Below are 11,049 nucleotides of genomic sequence, written 5' to 3'. Positions count from 1 at the left end.
CCAGCGCGCTTGCAGCCTCCCGCCTGAGGCAGAAGGGCTGGGAGACCCCATCCACCCCACCACGCGACACCCTCTCGCGTCCGCGTCTCTCTTGACCTCACTCCCTTGTCTGGCTCAAGTGTCCTTACATGTCCATGTCCGGACGTGATCGGTGTAACATGTCCTTGATCCTAAGGTAGAGTGGAACCTCCTGTCCTCCGGGAAGCCCCATCCTTTCCCCGGCCCGCAGGCGTCCCCCCACCTTGAAGCACCCATGCTGAGTGGCCTCTCCAAAGTTTTAGACCCTGAGTCTGGATCATCAGAGCCTCAACCTAGGAGGAACTGGGCAGAGGGTCGGCGTGGACAGAGACGGAAAGCAGCAGAGGGAGCAAAGGAAGGAGAGTCTGGGCGTGGGGGTGAGGGGAGAGGCCACTCGCACCACCAGGCCCACCCTCGCCTGCCAAGGCAGCCACCACCCAATTCACAGAGGCCGAGTGAGACTCGCAGGGGTGACGCAGGCGCCCCAGCTAGAGAGCAGCTGGGCTGACCCATTTCTTCCTGATTCCAGATTTCAGCATTAAAAGAAACGTGTTCCTGTCATTTTGTTTTCCTGCTCTGAGCTCCGGATGTCCAGACACGGTGGGCGCCTTTAGGGATAGACGGGCTCTTCACAGCTGCTCAGACTTTGGGGAGAGTCCAGACAACTGCAGAGACATTTGCGTCAATGCTGAGGAGTATGGGTGCCTTCAGCTGGATTTTTAAAAATTTTTTGCTTTGGCTTTTTCTGTTTTTAATATTCTTTAATGTTGGTGCTTTGCTGATTTTACTATATTTTAAGAGGGGTGGGAACCATTTGGCAAACGTTCTGGAATCATTTGGCCTCAGGAAAAACATTTGTTTTGGCCCTAGTCACTGAAACAGTTGTGTTCTTTAGCAGTATTTGCCGCCAAGATATAGGTGTTTGATTATTTTCTAATCTAGAAACAAATATTTAGTGCACAGAAAGATTTGATTGTTTTACTAAATGACTGTTTAGAAGTGATTGCAGCTGCTCTGACCACTGCCAGCAGGAAGAACCTGGGAAAGCTGGCTTGAACACAGAAGGAACATGTGTGGGTTTTTGTTTTTTTTTTTTTTTCCAGGAAAACAAGAGGCCCTGATCACTACCTTGACTTAAAGTTAGGCTCTTGGCACCTTGGATCCAGAAGCCAGACACTGAATCCGGGGCCTCCACATTCCCTCTGTGGCCTCCTGGCCCAGAGCCACTTACAGAGCAGGGCAGGAGGGCTGTCCTCACTATGCAGGGGCACCCACCCCTCACGGACCCCCACTCACTCCCCTTCCCTCCTAGTCTCTACTTTGGTGCCACTCACTATCCAGATAAAAAAAAAAGTGCCTATGCTGTAGACTGGGGAACCTCACCTGGAAATGTCTAAGGTCCCAAGCAAATGACAGAAGTGGGTGGGTACCCCAGGCGGCCACTCCTCACTGCTGGCCACTGTTGCCATGGGAGTTGAGGCTAACCTCTTCCAAGGAGTTCAGAGAAATGGGAAATCAGGATTTTGAAATAAAATCTCCTGGCTTGTCAACAATGGCAACAAAGGTTTTAAAACATGTTCAACCATGTGTGGTCCAAGCAGCACCCCCAGCCTGGACGCAGCCTGCAGGCGGCTATTCCTGGCCTGTTTCTTCGCCTGTCTTTGTCCCATAAGTCTGTGCCGCGCTTTGCACATTCTGGTCCCTTGGCCAGGGCGCCCTTCCTTGCTGTTCTCTGGCTGCTGAGCCCCGCTCCCTTTCAAACATCCCCTCTTCTGGGGAGCAGTGTACCCGCCACAGGCATGAACTTGGCTCCCTCCTCTGTGTCCCCACAACACACCCCTTCCCCTCCATGCACACCCCTCTGTATTGTTGTAGCCAGTTCAGTGAGGGCACCCCAACAACCTGGGAGCCCAGTGCGGGCAAGGACTGGATCTGCTTATCCGGGAATCCCTGGCCCAGCACCTGGGACAGAGCACAGGCCCTGGGCCAGCCTTTTCTGAGTGCAGAAGCTGCAGGAGGGTGGAGAGATTCCTGAACTTGAGGGGTACGCCCCACCTGCCTGGCAGTCTGAGATTCTGTTCATTGTGACAGACTCTGCTCAGCCTCTCCTCTGGGTACAGGACCCGTGGGGGTAGGCGGGAGGAGAAGAGGAGGGAAAATGTACTTGGCATCTGATAGTCAAGGGTTCAGATCCAGGCACCACCAATTACGAGCTGTGAGCTGTTTGTTTTTGCAAAACTGTGACTTTTGACACGTGACTTTTCTTCCTCAGCCCACAAATGGAGTGAGTTGCAAAGCAGCCAGCAGGCCCCTGCATGGCAGCCCTTCTTCTCTGACCTCAGGCAGACAGTCACGTAGCCAGTCACGTTCCACTGTCTCTTCCCAGATGGGGAAGACAGAGCCTTTAGGTGGTGAGACACGGGTTCAAGGTCCCACTCACAGTGTTGGCAGCAAGCATGATGGTTCCCTTGGAACCACCCAGGCCCAGCACAGTGCTCAACCCATAGAGGGTTCCCAGACATGGTGATTTCTTCCACTTCAAGACAAATATCAAACCATGAACATATTTAACATCCAGTCTCTTCTGGTCCTAACTCGTCAACACTTCAGTGGGAAATCACTGTCTTGAATTTTCTCCAAGGCACCAAGATCCCTGGGGATCTTCTCTTTGTTCTGCTGACCGAATCAAATAAAATTGCATCTACTGCTCCAAAATCGATTCACCAGCTTGGAAGTCTCCTTCAAGACCAAGAACTCCATTGCCACCACGAAGTGCAGATGAATGGGACTTCTTCAAAGCTGGCAGTGACACAACCATCCCTTTCTCCTTGTCTAAAATGTCACCACCTTGTGAGAACACCCTCACCACTCTCTAAGTTGACCCTGTACCCCAGGGAAGTGTGGGGGACCCCAGCCTGTCTCGTAGTCTCTGTTTGCTCATTTTCTCCCAGTTTCTGACGAGGCTGTGTGCAACGTGAGGCTGTAGTCTCATTCCACTGCTCGCCCAGTTTCAGGTTTGGTGTTGACAGAATAGGTCTGCTGAATGAATCAACAGTGGAGGATTCAGGAAGACGAGCGGGCTTGTCTGGGATCCTCGTGGAGAGGAAGGAGTTTGGGTTTTGGTCTATCTTGTGGGTGGGTTTTCTTAGAGGATGAATGGGAGCCCCATGTTTCTCTGTCTCTTTTCCATGCTCAGGGTCAGGCAGGCTGAGTCCACTTTATTTCTCCCCAGAGCAGCTGATTCCTTCATTGCTTATTAGACATTTGCTGAGCACCACGCTGGGCATAGGGCCTGCAGACACGAGCCAGGCGCTGACCTGTGGTGCTCACGTTCTAGCGAAGGAGACAGACACATGTGCGAAGAGATGACTGGTGTGAAGAGCAGACACGCCTACAGCTCCCTGTGTCTGCCAGGGACCATTTGCTGAGCCTCATTTCATATCCCTTGACTCATTTTAATGCTTCGAATCATGAGTTAGGTGCTGTCACTATGCCCACTTAAAGAAGAGGAGAGTCAGGCCCAGAGGTTAAGCCATATTCCAGGTCTCACTGCTGGGGTGTGAACCCCAGCAGCCTTGCTCTGTCGGCGGGGCTCAGAGCCGCACAGTCTCATGACGTCACAGCCTCAGAAGTGCAAGCCCCGGGCAGGGAAACGTGTGGACGCCCAGGGCACCTGGCGGCCCGGGGCTGGCTGCCATTCCCAGACACTTGAGCTAGACTAGGAACTCGTGGTGAGGCTCAGGGTTCATTCCTCCGGTGGGCTTTGTTTTTCACCCAGCGGAGGACAGCAGGCCATTTCAAGCAGAAGGAGCAGCGTGTGAAACAGGTTGTTGGCAGGTAGATGAGGTTCTCAGGAGGTGTGAGAAACGAGCAGAGTGGATGGCTGGGTGAAGGGGAGGTCCCTCTGCCCCTGGTGCTGGAGGGGTGAGGCGGGCAGAGCTGCGTGCCGAAGATACGGGGGCCCTCAGGGTGTCCTGTCTCTGGGGGCTGCTGGCTTGTCAGACAGCTCGCAATCTCCGGGAATCCTGCACAACTGCCTCCAAGGGTTTCTTTGATCATGTGTGGTAGGGGAGGCTGGTTGGGCAAATGCGGTGTGAAGAAAAGCAGCGGCACAGCCTCACATGGGCAGATGTGTGACCCGAACAAATGACTCTGCCTCGCAGAAGCTGGGATCTTCACCTGTAAAAGGAAACCCTCCCTGGAGCAGCTACCGCGTGAATTCCAAGTGAGATGAGTCACACACCGTGAGGTGCTGGGGGCCAACCTGTGCTCGGCACTGGGCCACCACCTGACTCTGGGGACAAGGTCCTTGTCCTCGTGACTTTCTCTCCCAGTGGAGAGATCCTGGGAGTCCACAAGTTAGTGATGAAGGATTCCAAGTGATGAGACTAGAAGGCAAATGAAGCAGGGAAGGCGAGGGAGGGCGAGAGAAGGCTTCCTTGGGAGTGTGAGGGAGGGCTTGGCACAGCCTGCCACCCATGGGTGTCATCGAGGAGGTTTGGAGCTCAGCGGGCGTGTGGTCAAGTCTATGCCTCAGGGTGGGCTGGAGGGACTGGCACCAGACCACGGCTTGCATTGAATGGTTCAAGCAAATGGCAGGAGATGGGCTCACTCCTGGAGGTAGCTTCAGAGGTCGGTACGGGCCTGTGGCTGAGGGTGGCTCTGAATTTGGTCTGCGGGGCAGTAGAGGGCCTCCCTGGAGCAGTTACAATGAAATGCAGAACTGCAGGTTCCACTGTGAAGACAGGGCCGGGCCTGCTGCCCTGACTCTCAGCGAGCCCTCCAAGGACTCCGATGCTGCTGGAGGCCTGGCTCGCCTACTGCCAGTGCCAAGGTCTCAGGAGTCTCCAAGCTGCCTGCCCATCTATGTACCCAGCAAGTTGGCATTGATACGCATTTCAGAAATATTGTCTGTTTCCATTTTAATAAAAGAAGCAGGCGTGAGCAGTACTATATTGGATTTGATTTTGATCTAATAAAAATGCCAAGTTGTTCTGGGCCCAGAAAAGTCTTCCTTGAAATTCCCTCTGCTATTCTGAGGGCAGCAGCACCAGAGATCCGTCTAGACAGAGCTCCCAGAAGTCACCTCTGTACCCGTGAGTGACAGCCCCTCGCCCGGCCCGGCCTTACAGACACACCTGGCAAAATCCGAAGCTTGTCTCGGGCATTGAACCTGACAGTTGCAATCAGCTGCAAACCCCAGTTGCCCCTGGAAGGAAGATGCAGGCACCTGGACCATATGGCAGCATCGCCTCCATCAAATGTCACATCTGATGTGCTCCCGAGCTAGTGCCACAAAGCCCCAAAGGCAGGTTTCAAAAGCAAACTCTTTCTTCAGGAAAAAAGAACTGTGTTGTGGCAGAACCCACATCACAGCGCTTTTTGCTTTGGGGGGAAAGTGGCCACTTTGGGAGCATTAGCCAACTTCACGTCGCTAGTCTGGTCAAAGTGGCTGCTCGGGCGGGAAACCGAGGGAGACGCTTGGGGGTGTCGAGCCAGCAACTGAGCACCTACTGTGTGTCACGCAGCATTCTGGGGTCTCCCGAGAGCATTCACCTCTCGGGAGGTGAACAAAAGGTGTCTGTGCTCACATTGCCAAGAGGAGCGAGGCAGCAAAACAAAAGCCAAGTATGGGCTATGGAAGACAGGAGCAGAGGGCAGAAGTCATTCAGAAAGGGAGGGACCTCCAGGGCGAATGGCTGGGAAGCAGGGGCAGGTCGCGGGCAGCTTCCCTGAGGAGCGGCCTTTGGCTGAGACCTCAGGATGAGACAAAGCCAGCCGTGCAGAGGCTGAGCGGGGGCGCGGTCTGGCCAGAGGGACCAGCAGGTGCAAAGGCCCGGAAGAAAATGATTCCTGCATGGTCGAGGAAGAGAAAGGCCAGGTGGCTGGAGCAGAATGCGGGGCAGGGGCGGGGTGGATCGGGGCCAGACTGGCATGGCCTCGCCTCCAGGGAAAGATCACCAGCCACCAGAGAGCTCAGCAGAGTCACTTTGCCTTTAGCGTCTGAGCTCTCTGTCTACACAGTAAAAAGAATCCTCTCCCCTTCCCAGGGCTGAGCCACCCATTAGATGAGCCTGCTGTGAAGAGCTTAGCAGAGACCTGCACACAGTAAGCATTTAATAACGTGGGCTCCCTGACGCCCCCCCCTCCTCCTTGACGTCCCTCCTCCCCCGTCCCTGCCAGCAAGTCAGCCCACCACACGATCTGAGCAGCTGCTTGGTGCAGAAATATTGCAAAACTCATCCAGGCATTTCCAAAATATTTTCTTGGCCAAAATCCCACTAGCAGCTAAGAGGCTGCATTCTGGAGAGGGTGCCGTCTCCTCGGATGGCCGGATGGGCTGCTTTACCAGTCCGTGAGCTCCAGGAGGACCACGTCCGAAAGTGCATCCTCCCTCCCTCCCCAACCTGGGCTGGCAGCTTGTGGGGCACCCCCGCAGGCAGGCGACAGCTCACCCTACTGGCTCAGGGTTGGGGCTCTGGAGCCAGATGGGTTGGGTGCTAATCCCAGCTCTGCTTCCTGTATCAGAGCTGTAACCTCCCTGGGCTCATCGTTCCCTCTCTAAGGCTCTACTGAGGATCAACTGCATGGATGGAAATGAAGTCTTCAGGACTTACATACTGGTGAGGATTCTCATCAGACCTGGTGGGACTGAGTTCGTCTCGTCACATATTTTCACAATCGTGTCCAGCGATGATGCTGTGCTCGTCACCGTGACAGCTGTAGAATTCTACCAAGTTGGGTCAGCCCTGGCTAAGTTTCTCCAACTTCACCTGTATCCCTGCTGCTGCCACAAACCTGCACGGGGCCCACTGTCACTCACCACACAGTACAGCCGAGGCGTGGGGACTCCCCTGTCTAGAATGTCCTCAGCCACCTCCACGTCCCTGCCCAGCATGGGGTCCAGGCAGAGACGCTGGTCAGTCACTGTCAGTGGACTGAATGACTCGCGTGTGGCCACAGAGGCAGGCATCTGGGGTCACGAGTGTGTCTGAGCTCTCCTGCTGCCATCCCAGCCCCACACAGCGACAGCCTCCCTCAGCCCCACCCAAGATGGGGTCTCTTCTTCCCTGCTGTTCTAACTCAGAGTTCACACGTCTTCTGCCACTGGATACAGATGACTGGGGACAGACAGTCATCACAGGCAGAGCAGCACACACGCAGTAGGGACTAAAGCTTCTTTCTTCCCAAGAAGCCAGGACTGGAAAGCCCTGGGGGCGAGGCCATGCCAGTCTGGCACCGATCCACCCGGCCCCTGCCCCGCATTCTGCTCCAGCCACTTGGCCTTTCTCTTCCTCCACCATGCGGGAAGCATTTCCTTCCGGGCCTCTGCACCTGCTGGTCCCTCTGGCCAGACCGCGCCCCGCTCAGTCTCTGCACGGCTGGCTTTGTCTCATCCTGAGGTCTCGGCTGCCCGCCGCCCCTTCCCAACCAGCTTCCACGGCTTCTCCTTGAAGCTCCCCAAGGGGTTCAGACCTCACTGCTTCAGTGTCTCTCCTCACCCATACCTTCTCCTGGATGACCTCAGCAGTCTTGGCTTCCTCTGTCTCCATTCCCGCCCTTACATCCCCTCAAACTCAGGAAACAGCATCAGACCCACAAACTTCTCTCCAAGCCAGTCTGTTGCTGGCACTGGACCCCTAATGGCCAAAGCATATTTGTGTGTGTACCCCAGGATCCTGGCTGCCCCCTCACCTGGTGTCCCCTACTGGCCTCCACTGCACCAATGCCTGAGCCCCCAGCCTGTCCTGAGCCAGAAGTTCTCTGCCACTGACTGACTAAACTGTGTGCCTCGGACAAGTTCCTCCACTCCTCTGAGCCTCCATTTCCTCATCTGCAAATGGTGGATAGTAATCCTGGCTGTGGGATGTTCGGGTGGGCAAGACCATGAGATCAGGTGCGGAAAGGCCACCGTGGGCGGGGGCAGGTGGCTGTGAGGCAGCTCCGCTGAGAAGCGGCCGTTTTCACTTTAATCTCACATCAGCTCTTTTCTGTCTGGAGCGGGGCCGTCCTCTCCCTGCACCTCCCCTTTGCTTTCTGGTCCACACATTTGTTCTCCTAATGGCTGCCCTAGATTCAGCCTTACGGTGTCCCCCACAGTGAGACATATGAAGTCAATGCATCCTGCGCTCTGGGGACTAGCCACGGCTCAGACAAATCTTACCACCGTCACCTCCCTTTCTTGGCTGGTCCCTGAGCTGTTCTCCCTTCAGGCCTGGACCTGACCATGGCTCACCTGCCCGTCTTTAAAGCACTCTCGGACCCCTCTGGCTGCCTCAGAATTCCTCCCCCGGCGGCTGCACCACATACAAAGGATGCCAGCCTCAGTTTCCCCATTCGTAGTGTGTGCCTAGAAGAAAGCAGGCATGTAGGGAGAGGCTGGCCTGGTTCATCTCCAGGGTTCTTTTTCCTCAAATGGTCTGTGAATCTGTCGCCCAAGCTCCTGCAGATAAGGCCACTTACGGGCAGGGTATCTCTCATGGCGACAATCCAGGCGAAGGTCCTCCTCCTCCCCATCCCCCTTCTCGATCCTGGAAAGAAAAAAATAATCTGTGTAAAAAAGACCAGGCTGAGCTGGCAGAGATCCAGGGCCTGAGAAAAGCATAGCCCTTCCCATGTGGAGAACATTTTGCACAGACCTTTGGACCATCCCCCAGCGAGACCCTCAGCACTCTCCCAGAAGAGGAAGGTCCTGTGTCCATTTCATTGACAAGGAAACTGAGGCATCGGAAGGTTCCACGTGACTAACAAGTTAGAGGCAGAACTGGGATACAAATCGATGCTTTCTTGCCAAAGGATATGCAGTCGTGTGCAATTATAAAAAGAATGTATAAGTCAATTACAAAAGAATGTATGCCGTTTATACATTTTGGTTTTTTTTAATGATAAAGTTTTACACTGATATGCACAAACCATTATTTGGTAAAATATACACTAAAGGGTAAATGGTGATTACCCTAGATTATGAGGGTAGAGAGGGTTAAATCCAGAGCCTTCCTTTTGCTTCTCTCTAGTTTCTGATTCAGGGCAATAGACTTATTAAGCTGTGTCACTTTTCTTAAATACAACACTCATTTAATTCACTAAATTAAAGCACTCCCTAAAGGCATTTCCACATATAAACAAAATCTGGTCTCTGACTCTGGCACAGTGTTTTTCTCCATCAACAACTGTAAGAGTTTCTCATCTGTGACTTCCCTCCCTGGCGTCTCAAGATCACTACTGGCCTGGAGGGAGTTGCCGCTATCGGAGTGGCAGGAGATGACCAGGGTCAGGGTGGAGGCAGCTGCGGACTTTGACATGGCCCCAGGTCTCCCCGGTCCCCCTCAGAATGCCTAGGCCAGAGAACGCACAGGGCTGTATTCTGGATCGCATGCATCCATTGTACCCCAGATAAATCGCAGAGCTCCAAGTGGCCAGCCCCACTGTGGATCACGTTTAGAGAAACTCAGTGTAGCTCCCTAACGCAGAAACCGTACCGGCCAGTAGTGTATCTCCTGAAGAACTCAAAGAGCACCACAGGCCTGTGTCCGGAGCTGTACCTCCGGTGTCTCCTCCAACGCTCTCTGCCTTTCTTGCAGCCGTCCAAACTCGAGTGCCCCCGGCCCGGAGTCTTCCCTTGTCTCCACCTTCCTTTTCTTTCCACTGCTATTGTTTTTCTTCATATGAGCCAGCTGTCTGCCCAAAGCAAATACCCCCTTCCTGTTTTCTCATTCATCCTTTGACCTCTCATTCCTAGTGAACAGTTGTGTCCAGGGCAGGGGAAGGTGGTAAACATCCAGCAAGAGATGCCAGAAATAGCCTCTGTAGAAGAGAGAACTATCTCTGAACTGATCATTTTGATTCCCCAGACTGTTCACTGGTTCACTCAACAGAATCTCCAGAAGACCTGCTTTGTGTAGTTTGCACCAAATGTTGTGTGGAGGCACAGAAAGCTGTCTGTGCCGTTGCGTCTACCTTCAGAGAGCTCCCAGTCTAGTCAGAAGACAAGCCTGCACAGGGGTGAACATGCCAGGCAGTGACTTGCCCCACCCAGCATCTCCCTCACCGTTCCGAGGTGCTAAGGCTGCACTCCCAGGCCACTAGCCCAGACACCGCTTTTGTTTTAAAATATCTCCCGTGGACAGTGTGGCCAGAGAGGACAGAAGCCCAGTGTGCATGCAGTGGGGAGACACTGCAGATGCATGATGCGGCTGGGCCGGGAAGAGCTCCGCGACTTTCAGCTTTCAGCGGAAACATCTTTCTTATTTTCCTGATTGCACATGCGCGTTCAAAAAAATACATATACAATTATAGCCCCACAGAGAGAAGCAAGTCCCCCTGCAATTACACCTCTAGGTAGGGGATCACTATTAGGAGTTTCATGTTCATCTTTTCAGAATTAATGTTATTTTAAGCATAAATAGCCACAAATTAAACAGGTTTTTAGAACCTGACTTTTTGCTCATAAATTTCCAACATCTTTCTAAATTGAACACATAATTCTCACTCATCTTCGGCCGTCATAGGTGTATGTGAAAGAAGAATCAATATTCAGTGTGCTGCCGCTAGACACCAGGTTTCCTCAGTCCTCCCAGTAACGCTGAGTGATGAGTTTCTCCTCCCTCGAGGGGCCCAAGCCTGAGCAGGGCCGTCCTGGGACTAAAAGTGGGTTCAAACACCTGCCAGGAGACTGGAGCAGGCAGGGCCACCCCTGGGCCGGAGCAGCAGCACGAGCACCCCCGCCAGCCCCGGGTGGTTCCCTCCTGCATGTCACAGACCCCCATCACCTGCACGCGACATAGCTTAACCTTGCACCAACCCCAGGCTCCCAGTTCTGCCAGGTTCTTGCCCCCAGGCTCCCCGCTGCAGGCATCACCTGGGCCACTGGCAGTCTCAGGCCTGGAGCGAAGGGCCCGGGAGCCCAATTGCCCAGCACTGAACCGGCCTGGCCCAATCCCTCCCGCCCCTGGACCCCCAAAGCTGACTGCCAAGAAGCCCAAAGCTCAAGTGCCAGCATACAGCAAACACCTGCCAACAGGTGAGCGCCCA

General features: G+C 54.1%; 1 protein-coding gene across 1 annotated transcript in view; it reads right to left on the bottom strand.

Moving 5' to 3' along the window:
- The window catches only part of GSG1L (GSG1-like), a 97,254-nt gene that overhangs the window by 1,098 nt on the left and 85,107 nt on the right, over nucleotides 1–11,049 (bottom strand). Inside the window, exon 5 of the mRNA XM_004692052.2 lies at nucleotides 8,482–8,549. Within this exon, the coding sequence (XP_004692109.1) occupies nucleotides 8,482–8,549 (68 nt within the window). The remainder of the gene's footprint in view (nucleotides 1–8,481; nucleotides 8,550–11,049) is intronic.

The sequence above is a fragment of the Condylura cristata genome, unplaced genomic scaffold (assembly GCF_000260355.1).
Source record: "Condylura cristata isolate star-nosed mole 26May11 unplaced genomic scaffold, ConCri1.0 scaffold00032, whole genome shotgun sequence".
Taxonomy (NCBI): domain Eukaryota; kingdom Metazoa; phylum Chordata; class Mammalia; order Eulipotyphla; family Talpidae; genus Condylura; species Condylura cristata.
The sequence above is the reverse complement of the archived record's forward strand: the minus strand, read 5'-3'. Positions and strand labels throughout refer to the sequence as shown.